General features: G+C 47.8%; 1 protein-coding gene across 6 annotated transcripts in view; it reads right to left on the minus strand.

Moving 5' to 3' along the window:
• Positions 1-27,246, minus strand: part of EMSY (EMSY transcriptional repressor, BRCA2 interacting) — a 41,279-nt gene that overhangs the window by 4,835 nt on the left and 9,198 nt on the right. For 3 of the 6 annotated variants that reach the window (XM_063305968.1, XM_063305966.1, XM_063305967.1), the window contains exons 5-21: positions 26,442-26,623; positions 26,080-26,232; positions 24,020-24,282; positions 23,434-23,731; positions 21,471-21,686; positions 20,065-20,214; positions 17,850-18,023; positions 16,217-16,252; positions 15,507-15,643; positions 13,961-14,134; positions 13,423-13,621; positions 12,333-12,497; positions 11,504-11,659; positions 7,483-7,542; positions 6,393-6,547; positions 4,955-5,497; positions 72-563 (exon numbers count right to left, since the gene is read on the minus strand). In XM_063305968.1, the coding sequence (XP_063162038.1) occupies positions 72-563; positions 4,955-5,497; positions 6,393-6,547; positions 7,483-7,542; positions 11,504-11,659; positions 12,333-12,497; positions 13,423-13,621; positions 13,961-14,134; positions 15,507-15,643; positions 16,217-16,252; positions 17,850-18,023; positions 20,065-20,214; positions 21,471-21,686; positions 23,434-23,731; positions 24,020-24,282; positions 26,080-26,232; positions 26,442-26,623 (3,553 nt within the window). Of the gene's footprint in view, positions 1-71; positions 564-1,092; positions 1,189-4,954; positions 5,498-6,392; positions 6,548-7,482; positions 7,543-11,503; positions 11,660-12,332; positions 12,498-13,422; positions 13,622-13,960; positions 14,135-15,506; positions 15,644-16,216; positions 16,253-17,849; positions 18,024-20,064; positions 20,215-21,470; positions 21,687-23,433; positions 23,732-24,019; positions 24,283-26,079; positions 26,233-26,441; positions 26,624-27,246 lie in introns of those variants that run through there. The other 3 variants (XM_063305969.1, XM_063305971.1, XM_063305970.1) reach the window with 3 other exon arrangements.

The raw sequence follows: 27,246 nt of genomic DNA on the forward strand, positions 1-27,246 counted from the left end.
AGGTAGGAGAGAGAGAGAGAGAGAGAGAGATTGTGCCAGCTAAATGCTCAATAGCCTTGTTCCTGCCTCACCTGAATCAGGATCTCTGCAGCCAGCTCCTCGGCTTTGGGGGGAGCAATGTTCTGGATGCGGATGAACTGGCTGGCCGTGGGGGGAGCTGGGGGGTTTGGCTTCCTCTCCTGTGGAGGCAGCCCCACCCCAGGAGGGCTCGAATTCGAGTCCAAGCCTTTCGCCTGCTGCAATACAGATGCTGTCCCCACTGTGGGGGCCCCTCCTGGGGCTGCCTTCAGCACGGTGGCGGGGGACGACTCTGCACCGCCAGGAGGGTTGGTGGGGGGCGGAGCCTTGTGCGCAGGATCCACACCCGCCCGGTCGGCGCTGGGCTCAATCTGGGCTTCCATCATGGACATCTTCAAAATGTCCGCCACTGCTGTCTTCGCAGCCACCTGGCCAGGAAACAGGTGTGGGAGGGGTGGCGCCACCTTGGACACCATGGGGGGCTGATGCCCTTCAAAAGTGATCTTTGTAACAGACGATCCTTGGGTTATTATGGGCTGGTGCACCTGAAGATCAAAGAGAGGTTGAGCATGTTACAGACGGTTTAACCAGTTGGCTAGGCTGAAATCACATCTGTGCCATTACGTCAGACTTCATACGCACTGGCACTGCAGTCGAGGATACAAGAGAGTCAAAAACGCAGCGTGTTTAAGGCAGAATCTGCAGCACCCAAACGGGGACAGGTAACAGAGTAGCCAAGGTGGCTTTCCCAGACTGACAAATGCCAGTTTGGCAATCGTGTCGAGAAGACTCGTGTTCCTTTGGGATTTAGCATCGCCCGGCCATGCCTCCGTCCAAGTTGATTGATCAATTTATATTTTTCAAACGTACTACATCAGAGTTCCAACAGGGCCGGGGGAAAAAGGCTCTGGGAAGTGTGTGGTGGCTGTGCACGCATTTCTCCAATTCAGTTGCCTTCTTTCTTTCTTTTCAGCGTGGACCCCCCACCCTCATCCCCCACCCTCCAAAATGAGGCTTTTGAGAATGAGAATTGCTAAGCCAAGGGTGATGTAAATGACAAAGGAAGACGTACAGCGCAGATCCTTAGACTGCCGTGGATGTTCGTCTTTACTTCCCATAGAATTTTTTTTAAAAAGGTATTTAGGGGGACAGAAATCAGTAACTTTATACCTAAAAAAAGGAAAAGAAAAGAAAAGGAAGATAGATTAGGGATCAATCCACGCAATGGTATTTGCAGAGATTCGTCTATGGAAATGACAGGCAGTCGCTGGATTAACTCATTGTTGTGCTGGTTACCATATACGTAACACGGTTAATGAACGGACCATTTTACAGGTATGCGGTACTGAAATGCAAACAAGCCAGACAAGCTTGGTTTGTATAACTTGCTAAGCTACCAATATGCCAACCATATATATGAATGCAGCCCCTAGATCCGGAACCGATCCGTACAAGTGTATGGTCCACACCCCCTTTATTTGTAGAATATATTTTATCAGCATGAAAGACAGCAGATGCCACAGCACCCCTGCGGAAGCCCAGCATTTTATATATGCACTCACAGACACAGAGACACACTCTACAAAGATGGCCCAAGCCCTCAAGATCATCCATAGTTGTGAGACTTTAGCGTTCAGTGCCAAAATCTGGCCACGTTGGATGATCTTTGGAAAATTCCTGCTTCTTTCAAACTTTTATTTCATCTATTATTTTCCCTCTTCTTGCACCACGAGAGGACAACTAAAAAGGCGCGTGGCCTGGCTGACTGCCTAAAAGACAGACCCGATGTGTGCATGTGCAGAGCCTGATCTTCATCTGCCTCCCATCGCATTGCCAGCTGCTGGCCTAGGAAGGTTCACTGTGAGATGCTTCCAGAGAAGCTGTGCAGAGCAGACCCCATTGCTGTCTCACAGGGCTTTATGGCAAGGGCCCGCTCAGAGCAACGTGTGCTGGAAAATCAGCTGGGGCCTGGAGAATGGCACATCTTTCTTTCTTTCTTTCTTTCTTTCTTTCTTTCTCAATCAATCAATCAATCAATCAATCAATCAATCTTCTATTACCTCCCATCTCCCCCAAGAAAAGGGGTTTAAACTCTGGGCGGTTTACAATAAAACCAGGATTAAAATCATAAAACATAAGTTACAATAAATACACCAATAAACAAAAATAAGATAAATACCAAACCCAAGGGGCAACTTTCTTATTCGGTGGGAAGGATCTATGGTGCTAGTCACCCCCAAGACGAGCTATTACCTCTCCCACCCCAAGCGAGGTGGCAGAACCAGGTTTTCAAGTTCTCCCGGAAGGCCAGGCGCAAAGGGGCCTGCCTCACCTCCGGGGGCAGAATGTTCCACAGGGCAGGTGCCACTGCAGAGAAGGCACGCCTCCTGGACCCCGCCAGGTGGAATTTCCTAACCGGCGGGATTCACAGCACGCCCTCTCTGCATGACCGGGTGGGACGGGTTGATGTTAGGGGGATCAGACAGTCCCTTGGGTAGCCTGGCCTCATGCCATGTAGGGCTTTAAAGGTGATAACCAACACCTTGAATTGGACCCGGAAGCAGACTGGCACCCAGTGCAGCTTGCGCAGTAAAGGTGTTCTATGTGCTGATCTCGGGGCACCAAGAATAACCCGCGCGGCTGCATTCTGGACAACTTTGTTGGTGCCATCAAGTGGCTGCTCTGGGCAGGGGATGACGTTGGCCCTAGTCAGTCACTCAGCCCAGCCTCTTCCCTAGTGCAACTGCCCTGCCAGCTGGCTCTGCCCTCCCCTCCTTTTTGATCTGCCTACAGACTCCAGAGCTTAAACCTCAACTAGGATGAAGTGCAGGGGGAAAAGCCATCTTAGACTGAGATGAAGCTCTTGGAAATGAAAGGGAGTGGGGGGGGTGGCATGGTCTTCTGCACCAGACTGGGCCACCAGCTCGCCCAGCAAGGGCAGCATCGATCAAGTGTGCAGCAATGCTAAACTAGGTTAATATTAAACCCTGGTTGTCGTTAGCCCATGGAACCTCAGATGAACTTGTCCTTAAGAGTTAAAAACACAATCTGAGCCAACCCTAGGACACTGACAGCTATTGTTACTTATACATAATGGGAAGATGGGTAAGAGTGCGAATCACAGTCTTTATCTATTTGTTAGATTTTCATTGAAGAACTCAGTGTGGCATACATGGCACCCCCTCCTCCTGTTGTTCCCGAGAACATCAAGCCTGGGGTGTTTCCATGGCTGAGGATGAATTAGAACATTGTTTCACAAACTTGACAACTTTAAGACATGTGGACTTCAGCTCCCAGAATTCCCCAGCCAGCATGGCTGGCTGGGGAATTCTGGGAGCTGAAGTCCACATGTCTTAAAGTTGCCATGGTTGAGAAACACTGGATTCGAACCTGGGTCTCCCCAGTGCCAGTCCTCATCTTCACCCCTAACTCGATGCTGTCTCTCACAACAGGCCTGCAAGTTTTCTTTGCACGGTTCCAAGTTCTGCTCAGTTAAGGGAGAAAATATTCCGAGCCTCGACTGTAGCAGTGGCTATGCCACCTTTGACATCTTTTCTGCCGCCTTCCAAATTATGCCTCCGATTATCAGCAGCAAAAGTCCACAAGCGTCCGCATTTTCATTTCCCCCGACACTTTGGAGTTACAGCAGATGGTCGCATCTAGTCCATCCTGGCTGATCCTGAAAAAGCTAAGCAGGGCTGGCAATACTTGGGGGGGAGACCACCCATAAGGCAGCAGTGTCAAAAAACACACAAAAAAACCCCCTTCTGCGTTATTGTCAAGAAAACATGTGCACTCTGTGTAGTCTCTGGGAGCTGAGTTCAACTCATGGGAAGCTTTAACAAGTTAGAATTGCAGGGGTGACATTCCAGGGTAAATCTTAACATCACCAGCTTTGGGTCATGATGGAGCCCTTGGTGAACCGGAAAGAGTCACTGCTGTGAGATGGGTTGTTCTATAAGCCATTTAATGAACCAGAGTAAAGTAAGAAACAAAAATAAAACAAAACCTCAATGGAACAGTAGCTGGGCTGATGATTGGTTGGTTGGTTGGTTGAATTTATATAGCTGCCCATCTCACTTGCATGTGACTCTTTAATACTGAAATCTAGTGAAAAATGGGCGGAAATCCAGTGGGTCACCAGGCCTCTGAAGTACCTGTTTCGAAGCCCCTAACCTGCCCTGCTGCAGTATGGGGGAAGCCACCGAAGGGAGGTGCAATTTCCCACCCACATCTGGAAACTGGAAGGCCAAAAGATGGGCTTCATTCAGTTTTAAAGAAAGCAGCATCCATCCACATTCCGGTTTCTTCCAGTAAAACTTAACTCTGCCAGCTTTGGGTCCTGATGGAGATCTGGGCAATCCAAAAAATCAAAAGCAAGGACATTTAGTTCCAGCCCACCCCTGCCTTAAAAGAAGACAAAATGGGAGATGCAAGGGCTCCCTTTTAACCCCAAAACCAGACTTTCCCATTTTCTTCTATAATGCTCCAGGGTGGGGTGGGGATCTGTTTGATGGTCAAGTTCAGAGGTGGAAAAAGTATATACGTACATACATATGTACATAAATGCTGGCACCCCCCATGGAATTTCTGCTGGGCAAAGGGCTCTTTTGACCCCTTTCCAGACAGGGGGTGACCAGCAGGCATCCCAACCCTCTTGCAAAAGGAACGGGATCCTTTTTGCAACAACAAAAGCACGCTGACAGCATATGCCATTCTGTTGGCGAGCCCCATGTTGGAAGTGCCCGTTGCCAGTGTTTCGAGCACCCCCCAGCAGAAAGAAGAGCTCTGGAGAACAGGAGCTGCTGGGAAACACAGGGCAGCTTTGTTCTCCTTTGCTCCGCCCTTGCCGGCTTCCAAACAGGCTGGGGCAGGACTCAAGTGCCAGGTCCTGGGGTGGGCACAGCCGGCCCCACTTCCCCCTGACGTGTCTCACCTGGCTCGTGGGCTGCTTCTCGGGAGCGGCAGGGAGCTGCAGCTGGCTCTGGGGCTGGACGTAGATCTTCTGCGCTGTGGGGGCCTGCTGAAGTTTGGGCAGCTGCTGGGTGGTTTTGACTGCTAGCACCTGGACCACCGTCTGTTGGGGCTGGGCGACCAAGGTGGGCAGCTGCCTCTCGCGGGGGATGGAGGGGGCGCCGGCCTGCTGGGGCTCCAGCTTGGCGGGGGCAGAATCCTGCTGGAGCGGAGCCAGTTTCTGGTGTCGGATGGACAGCTGGGGCATCTGGGGCAGCTTGGCGGCGAGCTGCTCGGTCTGCAGATGGATGGTTTGTTTCTGCTTGGCTTGGAAGCACTGCAAGGTCTTGACTTGCAGCTGAGTCTGCTCCAGCTGGGGTTGGCTCAGCTTCTGCTGCTTCTGCACCTGCGTCAGGGCGGATCGGTAGAAGAGCCCCGTTTGGGGGTCCAGGGTGTCTTCCACCTCCCCTTCCTCGGTGCCCAGCTGCTCGCTATGTTTGGTGAAGGCCGTGTGACTGCTCAGGGCCTGGATGGCAACGGAGAGAAGATGCTCATCAAAGGCAGGGTCTGGACCAGCCCGTCTCGGCTGAGGTCCTCAGGATGTGCTCAGCTGCCACCCCCTTCATCCTTAGCAAGTGTGCCCAACGACCTCACTGGTGGGGGTAACCGACTGATGTAATCAAGAGCTTGTGGGGAAGTCCCCTACCCCAACCTCACGCACGACGGAGATCTATCTAAAGGCGGCGTCAAGACCAGAAATGATCCAACACATTAACAATTCACCGGCTTAGATAACAAGGGACTGGTTCTACTTTACTCCCAAGAGTTACTTCAGTGCTCTGGGTTCTCCCGATCCTGACTTGACCTCGGGCAAGAAACAACGGAGGAAAAAAACGCATTCGCAGGGGATGAACACAGAACAGTGTTTCTGCCCGAGGCTTCCAGGGCCTTAAAGAAGCCTAAGTCCATCTGTTCTGGGGGGTGCTGGGCTGGGGAAAGCTAGTCAATACCCAAACGGCTAGGGGAACGCTTTCAACTTCCACAGAAAGGATTTTTCCAGTTGGCCTGGGAGCCCCCGAAAAGGTGCAAAACGCTTGTGAAAAGAAAGAGCTGCTCAGAGATGTCTGCCCACGTGCGTTCTAGAAGCAAAGTGAGAGATATTGCAGTAGGCTTAGCACCAAAAACAGAAAAAAAAAACTTTTTATGAGTTTGTCTTACTGGTACATTAAGGCCCAGAGACATTCCTCCACCCCACCCCTGAGTATAGAGCTCAGAGAAGGTGGTTGTGTGGCCAGACCCCTGCCAGAATTAAGCTGGACATCTGTGCCTTCCCTGACCACCAACAGCCTTTCCATTTCATGGAGAACCCCGCCTGGCGTTGCCCCAGATTCTGCGCATCAGCGCAATGGAGGGCGGCCAACCTGCTGCATGATGTGGGTGATGGCGCCTGCGGAGGAGGTGGGGATGGATTTCACCACGACTGAGGTCTGTGTCGCCGTCTGGGACTGGGCCACGTGCTGAAGCAGGGTCCGCTGGGCCTGAGAGGACGGCTGGTGGGACTGGGACCGGTGGCTCACTGGAAGAAGAGGAACAGGAAGGGGAGTCAGAGGTCACTCATCAAGGAACGCCATACATTCCCCATTTGTTCAAAACCTTTTAATGCTCTAAGGCAGTGTTTCTCCACCTCCTGAATTCTGGGAGTTGGAGTCCACACATCTTCAAGTTGCTGAGGTGGAAAAACACTGCCATAAAGCCACCCATCTGGCTGAATGGGTATGAATCAAAGACAGCATGGATGACAGCACATTTTTCAAGAGAGTGAAAAGGAAAGGAATGGGAGGGGGTGGGACAGAGAGCCATCTAAAGTGCCCCTGGTTGCATCTGTCCAACATGCTTAACCTAGTTATAAAATTAAGCCATGTTTTGGAATTGGCACAGTATAATGTACTATAAGAGAGCTAGTTTGGTGTCGTGGTTAAGGCTAGAAACCCGGAGACCGTGAGAATTCTAGTCCTGCCTTGGGCACGAAGCCAGCTGGGTGACCTTGGGCCAGTCACTCTCTCTCAGCCCTAGGAAGGAGGCAATGGCAAACCACTTCTGAAAATCTTGCCAAGAAAACGGCAGGGACTCGTCCAGGCAGTTGCCAGGAGTCAACATTCTCAAAAGCACGAAAACAAACAGACAAACAACTGAACCATAAGCTAAACCAAATAGGAAATTAAGCAGAGGCCCAAGCAAACCACAGAGAGCTGTATGTTACACATCCAGGCATGGAGGGGCAAAAAGTCACTGCAACTCTCTGGGCCCCTCTGTCATAAAGTTCTCCCAACTGACAGTAGCAACTGTTGGAAACAGCAGACAATATTGTCACCGAGATGCTTCAGACAATGACAAGCGAGTCTGCCTCCCAGAGTCGCCAATATCAGCATTTTTGTCAAACCAGGCCAGACCAGACCGCCCCCACCCCGCCTCAGCCCCTCTTGTCTGAACCGTAAAAATAAAACGACTAACCGATGTGGTTCTGAAGATACTCTTCTGAATGTGAAGGAACACAGTGAAGCCTTCCAGAGTCTGTGGATTGACAAAAGGGTTAGCGTTAAGAGAGGAAGCAAGCTGGGTGGCTCGCCTGCAGCTATTTCCAAACCGTGCCACTCCTAATCGGAATCGGTCGGCTCCTGGACGGTAAATCCAGCTGCTCACTTCCATGCCTTGGTTAGGACTCTCCATAGGGATTCAAAGACGAAGGAAAGGAATACGATTTGGACCTCGTGCAGGAGGGATGAGACTTTAAAAATGGAGGAGATGCTGGCTGGATGATATCAACCAAGTCCTGCAGGGGCTCAGGACTCCACAGGCAGAGTGGTGAGTTTCTTACGGTTTAGCACAGTGTTTCTCAACCGTGGCAACTTGAAGATGGGTGGACTCCAACTCCCAGAATTCTAGGAGTTGGAGTCCACCCATCTTCAAGTTGCCACGGTTGAGAAACACCGGTTTAGCCCAACGGAAGTTCTGTAATCAAACTGTTGCCTTAAAACTCTGGAAGTTCTGCAAAATATACAGCATTGGTATGTGCAAAACCAACCATTCTCAAGACAGAACATTCAGAGTCATCCAGAACCATGTGCTCCAGATCAAAATAACTTGTGGGAAACTACCGGCCTGGCAAGATCTCAACAAAGTTTTGCACAGACCTAGGACATGAGTTTCCTTCTTACTAGAACCCTGATGCTGGGGAAAAGCACCCTTTTGTTTTTGCTGTCTTCCAATTACTCTTTCAGGGAGCCAGTTACTTTGGTGTCGTAGTGAAGGCACCAGGCTAGAGACCGGGAGACGGTGAGTTCTAGTCCCGCCTTGGGCACAAAGGCAGCCAGCTGGGTCACCTTGGGCCAGCCACTTTATCTCAGCCCCAGGGAGGAGGCAATGGCAAACCACTTCTGAAAAACCTGGCCAAGAAAACTGCAGGGACTTGTCCGTGCTGGCACCAGGAGTCAAAAGGCACAAACTCCGCCCTCTACTGCTTGAAGCTTCAATTCGTTCTACTCAGAGGGGTGGCTTCAGATATTTACGCTCTCTCATCTACCTCGGACTGATACCCACGTCTTGGGTAAAGCCACAGCTTAAGTCCCACTGCTCTGTTAAAAAATTAGAAGATTGGATCACAGATCTCTTGCATGGCAACTGCCTGGTCCTCATACCCCGAAATCCCTTCTTCTGATCATGCCAGCCCTATGGGAAACGCTCCCTGTTTTAACCAGCACTGGAGGTGGCATAATCTTTTTCAACTTCTGAGCCTATTTTGGCCAGTAGGACAAATGGGGGGCAGGGAATGGGGGGAGAAAGAAAAGGAGAAGGGTCTTCACCAGCCATCCTTTGCCTGCTCTCATCGGGCCTATGGTTAGTCAAGTGAACCTCTTAACCACTGGGACAGAGGAAACAAAGGGAACTTCCTGTCTCTCCTTCCCCCTCAAGTGTTTCTGCCTTCAGGATGAAGTTTTGGTAGAAAACAAGCTTGTCTGTTCTCACGGATATCTTAACAAATCCACCTTTTACTTCAAATATAATGAATGTCTGCAAGCATTTACTGACAGCTGGGATAAGCCCATATTCTGCCACTAAGGCAACAGGGTTATAAGCATTTTTTTAATGAGGTGGGCTGCAGATGAATTCTTCCGGCACTTTGCTTCTGCTCAGAAACACATCCTCAAACAAGGGTTCCTGCTGACTTGAGCCTTGCCTCCTCTGTGTGGAAAGAGTCTTCAAGTGAGGGCAGGGACTGTGTCACTGGTTCTCCTGCCCACGGCAGAGGGTTGATCCTTATAGTCCCTTCCAACTCCACAATTCTATGGTTTTATGAAATTCTATGAAGTCTTCACTGCTTGATTAGGTTGAGAGGCTTTCTTCTGGCCTTGCTCTGTGATCATGAGGTCATGATTCATGGACATCTTTCCTTGAAGGTGGAGGACTTATTTTGGCTTGGTGGCGAATTGCCCCTTCTAACTTCCTCTTCCAGGTACCTGAGTTTCCTGCCAGCCATATAAACCAAGGACCTTTATTACGCTCTGGGACAACAAATTGATTTTGTGTGGGGCACTGACAAAACTACTCTTTGGCCCTGTTCACCTCACCTGCTTCAGTAGGTCATCAGAAACGGGGCCATGGGAAAACTAGTTAATTAACTAACCGAACTCTCATTAGTCATCCATCCATCACCCATTTATAAATTTATTCACCACCCATCTCCACCTCATGGGGGACTCTGGGCAGTTTACAATAAAACGAAGTTAAGATTTAAAACCATTCTAATACAGCAATACAATACAATAAAGATATAATAAAATCTAAGTGGCAAAAGATTTTAATCAGTCCGTGAGTGTAATAGGCCCATCAAAATCACTTAGGGTGCTAGCCATCCCCAGGTGTAATTATTCGCCCTCCCATTCCAAGCCTGCCTACCAGGTCTTTAATCTTTTTCGGAAGTCCAGGAGTGAGGGGGCCTGTCTGACCTCTGGGGGGAGGATGTTCCAAAGGGCGGGAGCTACTGCAGAGAAGGCCCGCTTCAAAGACCCCGCTAGATGGGATTCTTTTACGGATGGGGTCCGTAACCTGCCCTCCCTGCATGACTGGGTGGGGTGGGTCGATGTGATGGGGATGAGACGGTCCCTCAGATATCCCGTCCCCATGCCATGTAGGGCTTTAAAGGTAATGACCATCCAAATGGAAAGCTGGGGAATTAACTTTTTCCCCACCGGGACAGTCCGTGCAAACATGGAGCCTCTCTTGACACTCCATTGAGGGGGCTGTTTTGGTTCTCACACAGCTGTGACCACATGGGAGATGGGAAAAAGGGAACAAGGGATGGCCCCCTGACCTTGTCTCCAGGGGTGCTGAACCCATCTGCAAAATCCTGAGTTTTTAAGTTCTGGTGGGAGGATAAATCAAAGGGACAAAGGAAAGGAAAATGGCGGTCAGTTCTAGGGGGACTTAAAAACAGCTGAAGCTCACTCTGCCAGCTATTGCAGGAAGAGAGTGGTGTTAGTCTATGGTGGCACAAAATCAGGCATCTGGTGGCACCTTTTCCAGTGAACAAATTTTATTCAAAGGCAGAAAGCTACCCCTTAAATGAAATGTTTTAATTTCAGTGCTCAGACAGGATAATTTTGATATACTATTAGCACACAGCTTTTAGATATATATATAAATCTCCAACTCTATAGTATCTGTTAGTGGATGTGCTAAGAGACATATGAAAAAACTGAATCAAACCATAAACTAGCATTTATTTTATGACACTAGAGTACTGAATTTACAGATATACCAACCTTTATGCTCCCCTATATCCATCTAATGCTCCTACCCCTCCCTCTAGATTTTTTTTTCCTTTTCCCTTTTCCTTAGACTTCTGTGTTTTAGCTTTTTATATTGGATTTTAATGTATTTTTTATTTCTGTGACTTGCTTTTATATCAGATTTTAATGCACTTTTGTGTTTCAGCTTTTTATATTAGATTTTAATGAAACTTCTATGCTTTTAACTGACTGTACCCCACCTTCCTTATGCTGGTCTTTGACCGTAATAAAGATTTGTTTGTTTGTGAGTTAAACTGGAATTTACCTCCATATTCAAACTGAGTACACATATTTTAGTGGAAGAATATCTGTTGTACACTTCCAAATTATTGCAGCCCAGTTTATCTATTGACTTATTTTTAATGAAGGTGCTACCAGACTCCTTCTGATGGTTTAGTCAGTCTGCTATTCAAAGCTTTTTGATCAGGTAGCAGATCAAAGGCTAGAAATAGGCTCTCTTCCCTTACACAGCAAGGGACCTTCAGAAGCTTTGTTCTTTGTTTTGGAACTACTTCCATTCTACCCCAAAATCTCTGAAGTTCAGTCCAAATTCAGATACTGGGAGCAGAAGGGACAGGTCAGTGGATCCAGGTGAGTGGGTTTTATTCTTTCCTCCTTGCATGCAGACCACTTGAAAACAACCTGGCGAGGGCCTTCTCGCACACCCGTCTCACGGAGGGACTCACCAGTGGTGATATATTCTGCAACAACCTCTGATTCAACCACGGCAATTGATGGGCTTTCTGGAGAATGCTGCTTCTCCTGGGTCATCTGGATTGGGACAGCCATTTGGCTCAAGTCGATCGTGGCCTGCCTGGGCTTGGTTTCCAACTTCTCTTTGACTGTTGCGGCAAAAACGAAGGGAGTGAAGTAACAGGCCTGGGGGGTTGATTGTCTACAGGGGTGCCCGCAAGGTGTGGTCCAAAAAGTCAAGATGGCAGCCATGACACACCTAAAAAAATGGGTGGAGCATCAACGGTATTGTCGTGGTCACCATCTTGATTTTTTGGACCACACCCTGTGGACCCTCCTGTCTATTCGTCCCAAGGTTCTTCAAACCACAGAGCTGGAAGAAATCTCAGAAGTCATCCAGCCCAAGTGGCCAGCCAACAATCAGTTCAGAAAATCCACAGGATAATTCCTGGGTAGGTTTGGGGCACTGAGAATGTAAGTCTAGCCCTGTTGAAGCAAGCCCAAGCTCATCTTAGTCCAGTTTTTGGTTTCTAGTGGCCAACTTGGTGCTTCTATGTTGCTCAAAAGTAGAAGGTGGAGATATCTCCTTGTCCTGCCATTGTTCCCATGCAACTGGTACTTGAAGGCATCTGCCCACCTTCTAGAGTTAACACAGAAGCTCACTTGCTCTCCTGAAATCCTAGCAAGAAAATAATGGGAAGTTGCACTGTGAGTCCAACCATGTCCACCTGAGCGCTTTCGGCTCTTGAAGTACACAGAAAGGCATATTCAAAAGAGTTTCCACAAGGCAACTGGGGGAAAACCGAGGTTTGTTATATTCACCTGTCGTCTGCTGGAGCTCCAACAAGGCTTTAATGGTTGATGTGGCTGACTGAGATTCGCCAGAGACATCTTGGTAGATTATGGTTGGGCTGGAATCCACAGCGATTTCGTGTTCTGACCAATCCTGGCTTCGAGAAGCAATGACATGGACCACAGGCTGGGAATCTGAGACAAAGAAAGGGACAAAGGCTTCCCATCAGCCTAGGTTGGCCTCTCTCTGCCAAACCACAGAGCGTTCACAAAAAACGTCCTCTGTGGTCCCTCTGTGGCCATGTCCCTCTGTTATGCTTGTGGCTGGTCACGCTTCATAACACAATAACAAATGGAAATGGGAGGAAGCCAACACTAACTTGTAATCAAGGATGCTAGTCCAGCAGGGTACGTGCTGTTCTCAAGGCCCTGGCATACTCACCAGGTCACCCGGGAAACATGGTCGTTGGGACTTTAAAGGAGTGACAAACACCAGGAAGGACTGCCACTGTAGGTTCTGCTTCCATCTGAACCTAGGTGGTCTTGTTGGTCATGACCTGTACCTGCACTAGGTCTCAACTACCTGGGGACCACAGAGTACATTTGCATAGCCCTTCCCATCTCAGTTCCACTCATTATACTCATCACTCCCTGGGCCAGCTGAGAGCATTCGGAACCCATTTAGCGACTCAGAAGACGAAAACAGCACAGAACAGAGAGAGACCTTGCTCTGGTAGAAACCTGGTAGCAATCGGCTTGTGCTGAGTTGGCCCCCAAGTTCCGTCGAATGCTGGACTACGAGACCAATGGGGAATTCCTCCCCTCCCCCATTTTGCTGTCCTGCGATTCCCAGAATTTCAATTTCCATTTGGGGCAGCTGGAATTCTCAACCTGGGGGTTGGTATCTGTGGGGCAAAAATGCTCCTATCTTTGGATGGTAACGTCTATGAAGTTCACCGTGCTGGCTGGGTCTCATAGGATCTGGAGTCCAGCACAGTCTGAAGGGCCAGAGCTTTTTCTCCCTGGAAAGGCTGACAGAAAGCTCACAGGGACAGGAAAGCCATCTCCAGCACATGCCAACCCCATGCTGACCGCCGAGAGAAATCTCTGCGCCATTCACCTTGGGATCCCTGGGCGGACTCCATGGAAGAGGAGCTACTGTCAGTATATGCCTGGGGCTCTTCCTTCACCTCCGGCAGGAAAGCGTTCCCTGTCTCCACCATGCGGGATGCCTGTTGCAGTGTCTCCGTCACCAGCTGCCTCGCCTGCTCGCTGACCACTGTAGCCTGGAAGGTCACCGGCTTGGGCTTGATAAGGACCTACAAGGGAAGCAAAGAGTTCTTGCTTAAGGGGTCAGAAGTCAGATGCACATCTTTCCCACAGCAAATTGGGGCACCAGCAGGAGAAAGGGCAAACTGAAGCTGTTCTTGGAGGTAACACTGAACAGCTGCTTATGACAGGGGTGGATGCCCTGAACTGGGTGCGGACAGACTTACTCTGTTGCCTCCATTATCTCAAGCGCAAGGCCAAAACCTTGGAGAGTTTGGGAAGCAAATTCCAAATTGTCCACCGATCGTTGATGAGGGAAGGGAAGTGGAGGGGTGGAATATGTTTACCCTTGTCTCATCCAAGAATGAAAGAAAGGCCTTAAGGCATACCTGAGTCTTCCCTTGCTGTCCATATACGATTTTGGTGGGGATGATTTTGGTCGCTGGCTGGACACTGGAGCCAATTCCTTTGGGCTGTGTGACAATCATTTTCGTAATGGGCCGGGTGGCAGTGATGATGGCTGGCTTTGCTCCAGCTGGAACGGCTTGGATGGTTTTCTCTCCCTGAGAACATTTGTTTAGAATCTTTCAATGCTCTAGTTCAGTGTTTCTCAACCTTGGCCACTTGAACATGGGTGGACTTCAACTCCCAGGATCCCCCAGCCAGCCTGTCTGGCTAGGGAATTTTGGGAGTGGAAGCCCACCCATCTTAAAGTTCCCAAGGTTGAGAAACACTGCCCTAAGGGTTAGGGTTTTTCAAACACTGTTGGCAGAACTCAAAGGCGTGGGGATGCAGCTAATTCTCTATCAATAGAGCTTTGCCTCTTGATTAGGAGTGCTGGGAATCTATTTTTTTTTTTTGGACCGGTTCTGTGGCCTGAAAAAAAAATTGAAAACCCTTGCCCTAACAAAACTAAGCAAGAAAAAAAGCCAACAACTATGCATCCAACAGCTTTGCGCATTTGCTCAAGTCACCTAAAGTCACTTGCTCTGCAGAGGTTTTCAAATAATCATCTCAAGAAGTAGGGACCAACAAAATGCTTCTAGAAGAGTCAACATCAACCAAGCCATTTTAATGTTATTCCTTAAAAACCAAACTTCTTGTCTTTTTTGTCAGAGGCAAAAAACCAACCAACCAACCCCCCCGAAAAACCCCCAAAACCCAGACCCCAACATTAAATAAAAACTCATTTGATCTAACAAATAAAGTGGCCAAGATCTCAGAAGTCCACCAAATCTTACAAGACTTTGGTGTTCCTGCCTAAAATATTGCCCGACATAACAATAATAATGTATTAAACTTATATGCCGCCCAACTCTGGGCAGCTTTTAAGTGATTTTAAGTGAGACTACCCCAACAGGGCAACAGTGGGCAAATTTCTTCAGATTAATGCCCCAACCTCAATTTTAGAAAACCATTAAAAGCAGTGTTGTACCAATGTGCCTTCAATCCTGGCTAACCATGGATGACCATCACAGATCCTAGGGCTGTATTATTTTTTCATTTTTTCCGACACTGTTTCTGGTTTAGAGAGAGATCTGCGCTGAACTCTCTCCAGGACACTTGCAAACCACAGATTGGAAACTCCTGGTCTATTCCAATTCAGGGCAACTGCCCAGGGCTTGGGAAGAGAGAGGTCATCCTTTTCTTTGCTTGTTTTTACGTGGAACTGAGGGCTTCCAACGCAGAGAGTAGGGACTGATTTCTCACAGGGCTGCCGCAGCAGCTACAAACTCTGCTTGAACATTTGATCCAAGAACTAACAATGCAATGTTTTGCATAAGGGTCTAAAAGCTTCCTGGAAGGGAGGAAGGGGAGAGAAGGAATGGAGGGAGGGAGGGAGGGAGGGTTGCTGACACGACCCCTGAGCGCACAGTATCATTTTATGAGCCACCAGCTGTTGGCGCTGCTGTTCTCAGGCTGATCTGTACTTACCCCTGCGTTTAGCAACGTTGTGACTACGTTTTTGCCCGGAAGACCTTGAATGGTGGTCCCCTTTCCTGCTGTTTTCTGCACGACTATGACGTTGGGCTTAGAAGTAACTGGGATTGTAGTGATTTTGGTGGTGGTTCCTTGAGAGAAGGAAAATAGCAAAGACTACTGATTTGAAGGAGGAACAACGCTATGTCCTGGCACATTACAGGGGCAATCGTTTATGAAAACACTGACTGCAGCTCTCTCTTTTCTTAATGTGGGAATGGGGATGCATCAGTGAGAACCCAGAACCACTTCCCCATTTGGCACAACGGAGGGAATCAAACTGTACAAGTACTCCATTGCTTTCCCCCTAGAAAACACTGATTTGTGTCTTTAACGGGACTTCCCTGCATGTGTGCATCAGAATGCATGGCTACTGTGGACTGGGGGAATTTCCTCAGCCATGGACACCATCCCAAATTGAGTCAAGTTTCATGGTAATGGGGAAAAAAAGGGGACCAATGAATTAACTTTCAGCTTAATAACTCTTTTTTCTTCCCGCCCAGGGGAGCAGAAAACACATACTACATTGTCTCAAATGGCCTGGGATGAGCCGACTGTTTTGAGTCCTCCAAGAAATACTAAGAAGATCATAAACATCCGGAGTTGCCATGACCCTCGGAAAGAAATCAGACAAATGATTCTAGAGCAGTGCAAGTTTTGGATACCTTTTTGCTGAAAATAGGTCTTCATCAAGGAGTTACCTTTAAAAAAAAGTGAAAATAAAATAGCTTGGTCTATAAACAGTGGCATTTGCTTGGGAAACGGCCAGCTTGTGTGGGGAGTTTCTTAGAAAGCACAGAGGGGTTGTGAAAACTTGGCACTAATTACAGCCAAGGGTTCGTTATATTTTTATTATACGGAAAGTCTGAATTGAACTCTTCAGTTCTTCTATAGCAAGGCTCACTCAGCATCGCTGTGCTTGCTTGCTTTTTATGCCTATTCTTCCCCAACAGCGCCACTTCTTTGCAATCCTCATGATCACAACCCACCATGTTGTACTTACTGACAATTGTTAAATGTCCACGTTGGGAGATGCCCACAGCAGGAAATAAATCCAGAGAGGTATGAACTTATTCTGCAAATGTTCTGATGGCATGTATTTGAAATGGGCAACCATACAAATCTAATAAATAAATTAACAATGGCCCGCAGAAAGCACCAATGGCCTGCAAGCCAAAACTCCTAACCACAGTTTGTTCCTGGATTGTTGTGAACCTGAAGTGAAATCTCCTATCCATCTCCCCTCAAAGGCAGAAGAGATGGCCTCCACAAACCAAAAGCTCCCAGCTGTAACAATAAACTATGGTTTGCAGTTACACCAGCATGCAAAAGGGACTGTCAAGGAAGCAGATATGGCTAGGAACAGGATTCTGACTTTCAATCTTGGCAGACTTTGAGTGATTAAAATTCAGCTTTTAAAGGCTTGGGATTTTAGAATTTGGCCTGTCTGCTTTCTGCCCAATTTATTTCTGAGATGCACTGCCTCCAACTTCAGCCACCGGAAAGGCTGCAGTAACTAACTCTCCCTGTCAAGGCTTCCTTTCATTTCTCATCAGGCAAGATGAACCACTCCCCAAAATTAATGCGCAGAGGGAAAGCATGCTCCAGCAAGCATTTCTCACCATCCCCATCGCCTAGGACATGTTTCTCAACCGTGGCAACTTGAAGATGTGGGGACTTCAACTCCCAGAATTCCCCATTTGTTCAAAACCTTTTAATCCTCTAAGGCAGTGTTTCTCAACTGTGGCAACTTGAAGATGTGGGGACTTCAACTCCCAGAATTCCCCATTTGTTCAAAACCTTTTAATGCTCTAAGGCAGTGTTTCTCAACCGTGGCAACTTGAAGATGTGGGGACTTCAACTCCCAGAATTCCCCAGCCAGCATGCCTTAGGAAATGCACAATGTGGAAACAGATAGTTTCTGCCTTAGGAGGCCAGATATGTCTTCCAATGATGGGTTTAGGAAGGATTAATTCCGGCCACTTGTAGCCTTTCTAAAAACTCTGCCATACCGGCTGGCTATCTTACTGCAGATAAGATAGACTGCACCAAGAACAAGTGATTTCTTTAGGAACGGAACAGTCCTGGATCACTAAGGCACACACTGAGGCTGTCTTTTCCAAACCCCTTTCCGTGCTGGATTTCTACTGCCTTCCTTTTGGGCCTATTTCTTAAGGCCAAACCTAAAACAGCAAACTCACAGAGAAATCAGCTGGGTACCTCAACCCACAATTCTCTAAACGTCAGGTTTTTTTTCCTGCTTTGTTTCCAACTCAACAATGGCATGTGCCTACCTACCAGAAACAAGGTTGCTGCTGATAATCTTGCCTCCCAGCGTGGCAAGTGATTTGGGGACGACGGTTATGATGCTGCCGCTGGTGGTTTTCACGTAAGTGGCTGCACCTGGAGTGCCCGTCACCCGTGCCCCTATGGAAGGACTCACGGTAGGACGGGTGTAAGTTGCTTGAGTCCCTAGTTTAAAGGCAAAAAAACAAACCAGAATAAGATATCCATTTATGGTCTGATTTGCACGTCACCCGTAAAGACCAAGTGGAGACATCTGTGGCCAAAACTTGTAAAAAATGCGTTTTCCCTCCGCCTAAGCAATTTGACCTTCTGTAGCCAAAAGTCACAACTATGGACAGAAGGCAGGTCCTTCATCAATGTGGACTGCAGAAGGCAACTTTCACAATTGCCCAGGTTTTTCAGAGCACACTAACAGACAACTCGCATGTCAAGATGCAGGCCAGAGTGAACTTTTCTCTCCAGTGTGCTTCTGTTTTGAACTGTGTGCCCTTACAGGAAGAGTGGGGCCCAGCCTTGTATTGACACATCTGTATTCCCCACTGAGGTGGCCCAAAAGTAGAGATGTGCACTAGATCCGGGCAAATTGTGGACCAAACTCTGTGGCTGTCAGAGCAAAGAAGGCTCAAACTTTCCAAAGGGAACAAATCCAGAGCAGGGCCGTTAAAACACTTCTTGCATCATTTGGTATCATGGAGCATTTCAGAAAGGAAGGTTCTGTGTCTGCAAAAACACACAACTTTTAGCTTTTGCTTCTCTGTAAATGTCACAGTAAGTAGAAATGGAGAGAGAAGGATGAGCAGGGTGACTGACAGATCCACCAGGATAATCAGAGGGAATTACTTATTGGGGATCTTCAAATCCTGAGTTTTGGAGAAGGGATGTTGTGCCTTGCAAGCTCCATTACCTCCAAACATCTTAGTTTGTCCAAAACAAAGTACATTTATAAGTGTTTTCCTTTAAAGCAATTAACAGGTAAAGCTCAAAACCACCTCTGTTTTTTCTTTTTAAATTTAGTTAGGCAACTTTGCTTGGTTTTAAAAAGCTTTTTTTTCACTTAAACAAAAATATTTATATAGACGCATATGCACACAGACACACACACTCAGATAGTTACTTGTGGTTTTCCCACAAACTGTTGAGTTTCCAAATCTGCCTTTCATCTCAGGTCCGGAATCTGAGAAAGCTCCAGATGGGCTTTACGTAATTATCTCCAAATAAGCTCCTATTTTAAATCCCCGGGAAGGGGTTGAAAATATCCCTGAGTAATAGGATTGCAAACCGGCTATAACTGCCCAGAGTCCCCCAGTGGGAGGAGATGGGCAGGGACAAATTGGATAAATAAATAAATAAAAAATATGCATCCTGCTCACCATGGCCCGGATTCTGTTACGCTGATTAAGCCACAATTGGTCAGGCTTATGCATCAAGCTAAGCTCTAAACCACTGCGTTTCTCAACCTTGACAACTTTAAGATGGCTGGGGAATTCTGGGAGTTGAAGTCCAGCCATCTTAAAGTTGCCAAGGTTGAGAAACACTGCTCTAAACCATCGCTTACATACTACATCTGGGTTCACCCCACACAATGAGACTTCAACACCATAGAAACACCATTCTGGTTTAATACAATCATGTCTTAACTAGGCCAGTTAAAGATTTTGCAGCTGCATTTATACAACATACAGTAGTTAGCTTGGTTAGTGTGGCCCTTGGGAAAGTGTTTTTTTTAATAGACAGCCAGTTTGGTCTAGAGGTAAAGGTGCTGGGCTAGAAACCAGGAGGCTGTGAGTTCTAGTCCCGCCTTAGGCATGAAAGCCAGCTGGGAGACCTTGGGCCAGTCCCTCTCTCTCAGCTCAACTCACTGCACAGGGTGGTTGTTGTGGGGAAAATAGGAGGAGGAAGGAGTATTTGGTATGTTTGCCACCGTGAGTTATTTATAAAAATAATAAAGGCGGAATAGAAAATTAAATAAATAAACAAATAAACAAATAATAGCTAGCTAGCTAGCTAGCTAGCTAGGTTTGCCCTGTGAAGATTAGTTTATGAGCTGGCAACCTGGGGCTTAAAAAGAACCTTGTGATTTCCAGCCCCCGCCCTGCGGAACTGACTCCAGAGCTAACTTTTCCGTGTTTGAAGACCTCAAAGAACTGTCACTTGCCCCCACTTCTGTCTGGCTTTGAAACTGGCCAGGATGGAAAGATCTACTCACCAGCAGGAGCTGTGACCAGCTTGGTGGTCATAATGGTCCCATTGCTGCTCACTACCATAATGGGAGAATTGCTGCTGCTGGGCAAAGTCGCCGTGACCGGCTTGGGGAGGATTTTGCTGGGCTGAACCTGCTGAGTGATGATTTTGACACCTGGGGAAGAGACGTCAATGAGGTGGCAAGGCCAGCATTAGAAGGGAGGGAGAGGAGGGGAGAAAATCAGGGAAAGTTTAGGATGCAGCGAATGCCCTAGAGTAGGTCAACAGAACATCAAAATTCAGAGCAAGGTAAATTAATGGAAAATCGGTGAGGATAACACAGTGGGCAAGCAACGCAGATGGGGAAAGGACCAAGCACCACTACTGCCAACCAGTTGGGCAAGGCAGGAGGGGCGCCCTCTCCAACTCAGATAGGTCCAGAAAAATTTTGGAGCAAGTCCCCCGCAATCTAGGATACTTTCCTCCATCTCAGGAAAACCAAAAGTAGACAACATCAGCTTTCTCCAACCTGGTGCCCTGGATTAAAAGTCCAGGGGTGTGCAAAATGTTCTGTCACGGAACCTCTTGAGCCCTAAACGGACTTTTGTGGGGGTTCTGGAAACAGGTGTTGGAGCACTGAAATCGGACTACTTTGAAGCCAGAATGCTGCCTGCACGGCTGTCACACATCTTCCAGAGCACATCTGGAAGGCCCCAGAGTGAGGAAGGCCGCCCCAATTGCACCAAGCAGTACAGGTCAGCTTCTTCAGCTGGCAACTTTGCACTGACCAGATCCTTTGCATCCTGAGCTCCTAAGATGCTACCATGTAGTTGCAAAATTGAAAATTTCCTGTTTATCTGGATTACACTTTGCTCCAGCCGACAAAGGGCTTGCTAACAGCAGACGAGGGATATCAGTGGTGATGAGGGAGGTGGTCAAGGACTCTCTCTCCAGAAATGCCTCCAAACACATGTCCCACAAAAGACACAAATATGGGCAACCAGGCTTCTCAGCCCTTCTAAATTTCTGCTAGAAACTATGAAGCCATATTTATCATAATATCAATAATCAATAAACAAACATATTTATCGATTACTGATATTATTTCTGCTTTTATTGAATTTTAAATTCTTTTATTGTGAACCACACAGGGTCCCCCGTGGGAGGGAGATGAGCAGTGATAAAAATATGATAAATAAATAAGTAAATCTTCCCAATATATCTCCTAGCAACAGAGGCCTGGGGCTACACTTCCTAGACCCTGACTTGGGATTCTGCTGCGCAATGGGATGAAACACACCCAAGATATCTAAGCCAGGCCCCTCTCAGACACATACGCCAATTGACTCTTGCCAGTTTCTCCTAAATCTGCCCCCAATCCCAAACCTCTACCCGCCCATCACCAGGACAATATATTCCGTTTTACAATACCTGATTCTTGTTTGATCTGGATGGTGGGCTTAATGTTGGGTGGCAGAGGAGACTGCTGGGGGGGTGGGAGCGGCTGGGGCGGAGGTGGGGCAGCAGGTGAAGCTGGAGTCAGCTGCTGCTTGGGAAACTGGGCGAGGATCTGGGTTGGTGTTCCCACCAGGCTCTTGGGTGAAGGTAGCCTGGCTGAGGCCACCTTGATCGCTGACGTGCACACGCCTGGAAGAGGGAAAGGGTACAAATTTACAGGTGTGTTTTTAAATTTCCTTTTATTTCTATACAAACCTTGGAATACCACTGTCTTCACAGGAGTCAAGGTGGTTTACAAAAGTACAAGGAAAGGTAAGAGTACTGGTAGTCCTTGACTTACGACCATTCACTTAACGATGGGCCAAAGTTATGACAGACTTGGAATGGGTGCTTTATGGCCTGTAAAGCACTTCTGAGCATCATAAAATGTTGCACTATCCCTCCCCCTGCAGTCACATGATCACATTTCGGGCACTTGGCAACTGGCTCACATTTACAACCAGTCACAGCATCCTGTGGTCATGTGATCGTGTTTTGCAACTTTTTTGCCATTTTCCAGCAAAACAAATGCCCATTGGGGAAGCTGGATTCACTTAATGACTGAGGTGATTCACTTAACAACTGCCATAAAAATGGTTGTAAAATTGGGTCTGGTCATGTGGTGACTCAACTTATGACCGCAATGACTTATGATGGAAATTCCAGTCCCAATTGTGGTTGTAAGTCGAGGACTACCTATAGAAGGGGATTTTAAAAAGGGAAATGAAAATATATTAACATCTGGTAATTAAACTAAGATAGTACGGCCAGTACTTTACATTTTTATTTAGTTTCTGTTCTCACCATTGTGTGAAACTGCATCACAACATCCACCATCTGAAGACTACAACCTACTGGCATGCTGGCTTAATTATTTGCCCTACCCTCCTCAATCTAGGCCACTTTTGTCTTTAATGAGAGCCAACACCCTGCCCTTCCCTAGTTCCTCACCTACTTTCCTGCATGATTTGGACTAAATCTGATCCATTAAGGGTGAAATGGGTTCCCTCTGGCCATTTTTTGTAGCCAGCTGGGTATCTCCTCACCCATCAGCCACGTTGCTGAAATCTGGGGTCAAACAACCAAGTACCAGCAGTGCAATTCTTCTAATATTTGGCAGTGAAGAAAAAAAAAAGGCTTGACAGTAAAACCTTGATTTAATAGACCCATTTAGTGGACTCTGGCTGCAACAGACAAAATGTCCTTCTGGACATTCTCCTAAGACAATGGACAAAACGTTTATTAGTTTTATCTTAATTTTAAGACATCACTGGTGATTTACATCATTCAGGTGATTATATAATTATGCAAATAATGCAGATTGATGCAAATCACATCATCTGGACAATCGGGAATTGTGGCCACCCACTCCTCCTAATTAGTCCATTAAATCAAGGTTTCACTGGGTTAAACATCTGATAGGCTCTGTGAATCAACTGTCATGGTTTTTTGTTTGCTTAAACTAAAACAAACAAAAGAAAAAAACAGACAAGCTGGTAAGTTCAGCATCACCAGCAGGTCCTCAATGATGCCTCCCAAGCCCTGAAGTCAGTTGCACAATCTTGCCTGAAGCCTAGAGAACCACTGTTAGAGCAAGTAGCCCATCCTGGGTCTACGGCTGCTTTGGTTCCATGCCAGCTCTAAAGATGAGCTTCCTTTTCCTCTTATGAAGTCAACGGCACCTCAGGAACAGAGTTTAAGACAGGTGTAGCTACTTCCTGTCCGTCTGCTAACCCCACTGCTTCCTCCTCTAACTGGGAAGTGGTCTCAGGCGCACGAACATTAGCTTTCCAAGGTTCTGCTCGGCGGAAGAGGGAATGTCTGGCACACAGCAAATATTCTCTGCCATTAAGCTACTGGCCCTTCCCACCCTTCCTCAAATCAGGCAGCATCTCACCCTGTGCCACCGTTGACATAACCACAGAGGGCGTGGAGGACACCACTGTGGTCACTGCAACTGTGCTGGGCGTGGAAGACGGCGTGGAACAGCTCCCTGTGGTGAGACTAGTTGTTGTGGTGCTGGTGCTATTGTTAACCAAAGAGGACTGGGAAGCCGTTATGACCACGGGCTGCTTCTGGGTGGTGGAAGCAATCACGGACGTCGGGACGAGTTTGGTGACAGCTGCGTAGTTGTGAGACTTGGAGAGGATGTTGGGGACGAAAGTGGAGCTGGGCGACGTAGTCACAATGATTACCTGGAAAAGAACATGGAGAAACTTTGGCTAGCTGTCAAATGTGCTGCTGTGTTTCCAGGACAAGGGGTCCCCCAGGCAGGGTGAAGGCAAAGCAGAGCTGGGAGACGTGGCCTTTGATCTCAACTGACGTTGCAACATCTTCAAGATGCTGAGCCAGAAGGGTTAAGCGGCATCATGACACCGCTGCGTTCTCTAGCTGGAGTTGCTCATCCCCAGGAAGATTCTGGCCCAGCCATTTGGTAGGGCGAGATAAGCTTCCGCACAAACCACCCTGATCCCACCTCGGACCTTCTGGGTGGTGGTGTTGGTGGTCTGCGTGGACGAGGGCTTGGTGAAGGTGATCTTCACAGGAGACATGTGGGGCGGCAAGGAGTTGGCGATGCTCTGCATGATGCTGCTCATCTTAGGGCTGCCCCCCACAGGCACCGTGATGGTCTTGGTGACCGGTGGGGCGGCTTTGGGGACCTCCTTCAGGAGGACAGGAGAGGAACTTGAGGAGTTGGTGCGGCGCCTCTTGCGGGGCTTTTCGTCATCGTCCGAGCAACTCACACCTGCGACAAAGAGCACGTACTTTGGATTCTCATTCAGTTGATCCAGGTGGTCAAACTAGAACAACGTTCCAAAGCAGTGCTTCTCAACCCTGGCAACTTTAAGGCGCGTGGACTTCAACTCCCAGAATTCCCCAGCCAGCATGGGGGGAGTTTGAAGTCCACACATCTCAAAAGTTCTCAGGGTTGAAAAGCTCTGTTCTAAAGCATTTTACGGATTAGCTGGCGGAGAGAATGGAGATCCCTCTGCAGTTGTCTTTCAGATACAAGCTTCTCCCATTTGCACCCCCCAAAACTGCACGTAAAAACCCACACTTGCTTCAGAGAAAATTCTCACTTCTTCCCAGTTGCAATCTGTGACCAAGGCAGACAGCACGAGAGAATGTAAGGCACCTCTCTGTGAAGAATGTCTCGCATAAAATGTATACGTTGGATGAAATGCGCAGAAATGGGCTGAGCAAGCCGGGCTGGAAAAATGAGAATCTGAGAAAATCAAACTTGCAGATTTGCCAAAGCCCTCATAGTAGGATTTGCTCCTTAAGAGTAAATATGCCATGGGTCCTTGGCTACAAGAATGTACAAAATATTCTACAGGTAGACTTCGCTTGCTGACTGCCTCATGCAGCGACCGCTCAAAATTACGATGGTGCTGAAAAAAGAACTTTGTGACCAATGCCTGCATTTACAGTCTTCACAGTGTCTCTCAGTCACGTGTTCATCATTACCGACAGTTAGTAGGTGCTGTCCTGTGCCTGACCCATTTTTTTCTTTTTTTTTCCTCCCCTCGCAGAGCGGAGAGATTGCTTAAACAAGTGATCCCTTCCTGAGCTGTTTTTCTCCAGTCCCCAGAGCTTCCCCCAAAGATGCTAACCACAAGTTAACAAGCTCAGCTCTGGGACCTTAATTAGCCAACTCCTGGCTGCTGCCTGTAACTGATAAGACTTTAATCTGTTTCACACCTTTGGCTTTTTGTTTAGGGGGCAAGCAGCTCCAGGCTGCAAAGGAGCATGCTAGGCAAACAGCCAGCACTAGCACATTCCTTTCAATGTGTCTTCCCCATTGTGTTCCTGCTTAAAGGTAAAGGTAAAGGTTTCCCTTGACATTAAGTCCAGTCGTGTCCGACTCTAGGGGGCGGTGCTCATCTCCATTTCAAAGCCGAAGAGCCGGCGTTTGTCCATAGACACTTCCGTGGTCATGTGGCCGGCATGACTACACGGAATGCTGTTACCTGCCCGCCGAAGCGGTACCTATTAATCTACTCACATTTGCATGTTTTCGAACTGCTAGGTTGGCAGGAGCTGGGACTAGCAACGGGAGCTCACCCCATCACGCGGACTCGAACCGCCGACCTTCCAATTGGCAAGCTCAGCAGCTGCTTACTCTCCTGTAATCCCATCCTCTCCAATGAACGTAAATGCAAACATTAATTCCTTTCTTGCTAATTATCCCAGTGCCGGGGTGAGCGTTCCAAAGGGTGGGGGAGTAGGGAAAAAGGAAAGCTGAAGTAAAATCATAAGCACAGTCACAGTCATGTGATTTTCCTCTTAGTGACTGAGTTGCCGGTCCCAACTGTGGTCGCTAAATGAGGAGTACAAGTGTTCTAACCTGTAACTTGAAATGATCTGTTCCAAGGGTACCAGAAGTGTTCTGACTTCAAAATGGGCTACTTGAACCTCCAATCCAAACTTGAGCTGCTGCGTCAGCATTCAGGCAGGCTGCCTGGAGGTCGTAACTGATGTTCTGATCATCTCTATACTATTTCAAGTCTAGGCCTTCTATTTTGGCGTATAATACACTTACTTTTAACATAAACAGCACTTCCACTTGGGAGAACGACGACGTTTGAAGCTGGGCTGGCAGGTCTGGGGGACTTAACTGTTGCAACACTACCGCTTGGTACGGGGGTGGACGTTGGTGTTGAGGTGGTACTTGTGTAGGAGTAGCAAACCACGACTGAAGAGGAAGAGAAAACACAAGTTTTAGTTTGTTTTCAAAACAAGTGTTGCTTCCTTAAATCATTTTTGGCCCCACAAAATCACACAATAGCACCTGCCTGTCTTCAAAGTATGCTGAACCCCAGTTCAAGGCTTGGTGCTTCCAAATACAAAAATGATCTCCCTTTTTCCCCGTCCCCATCCTGTGAGAAGAGGAAGAACACCTACCCTCACCTTCTTTGCTTCCTGTTTCTGCAGGGGAAGGGAGAGACGCGTTGTGCTGGAGGGCTGCGTTGGCCACTGCATTTGCCGTGACGGTGAAGGCTGTTTGAGGCACCAACCGGGGCATCAGAGGAACCAGCCGACGGCCTTCGATGGACCACTCTGAAGAGCTGTTGGGCCCAGACATGCTGAAGGGGAACCCACAGCTTTAGAAACAGCCTGTTCACTCTCCACCTAAATTACTATGCTTTCCCTGATCCATTATTTTCACTTGCTGGAAACCACCAGTTAAGAATCTGCACAATGAACCATGGGCTGGGTTTACATATTGCATTCAGTAAACCAATCATGTCTAGAGTGATGACTGCAGTATCATCTAGCTGCGTTTTCTGGGATGTCTTTCTTCCAAGGAAGTGGACAGGTGTCCTCTAGGATGTCTTCAACTATAGGTAGTCCCCGACATACGACCACAATTGGGACCAGAATTTCCATCACAAGTCGTTGCAGTAGTAAGTTGAGTCATCACGTAACCGGACCCGATTTTACGACCATTTTTATGGCAGTCATTAAGCAAATCACCACAGTTGTTAAGTGAATCCAGCTTCCCCAATGGGTGTTTTTTGCTGGAAAATGGCAAAAATGTTGCAGAACACGATCATGTGACCGCAGAATGCTGCAACTGGTTATAAACGCGAGCCACTTGCCAAGCACCCAAAATGTGATGTGACCACGGAGTGGTGGTGCAATGTTTTGCGATGCTCCGAAGGACTTTACAGGCCATCAAGCACCCATTCTGAGGCTGCCGTAACTT

Source organism: Candoia aspera, chromosome 5 (assembly GCF_035149785.1).
Source record: "Candoia aspera isolate rCanAsp1 chromosome 5, rCanAsp1.hap2, whole genome shotgun sequence".
Classification (NCBI taxonomy): domain Eukaryota; kingdom Metazoa; phylum Chordata; class Lepidosauria; order Squamata; family Boidae; genus Candoia; species Candoia aspera.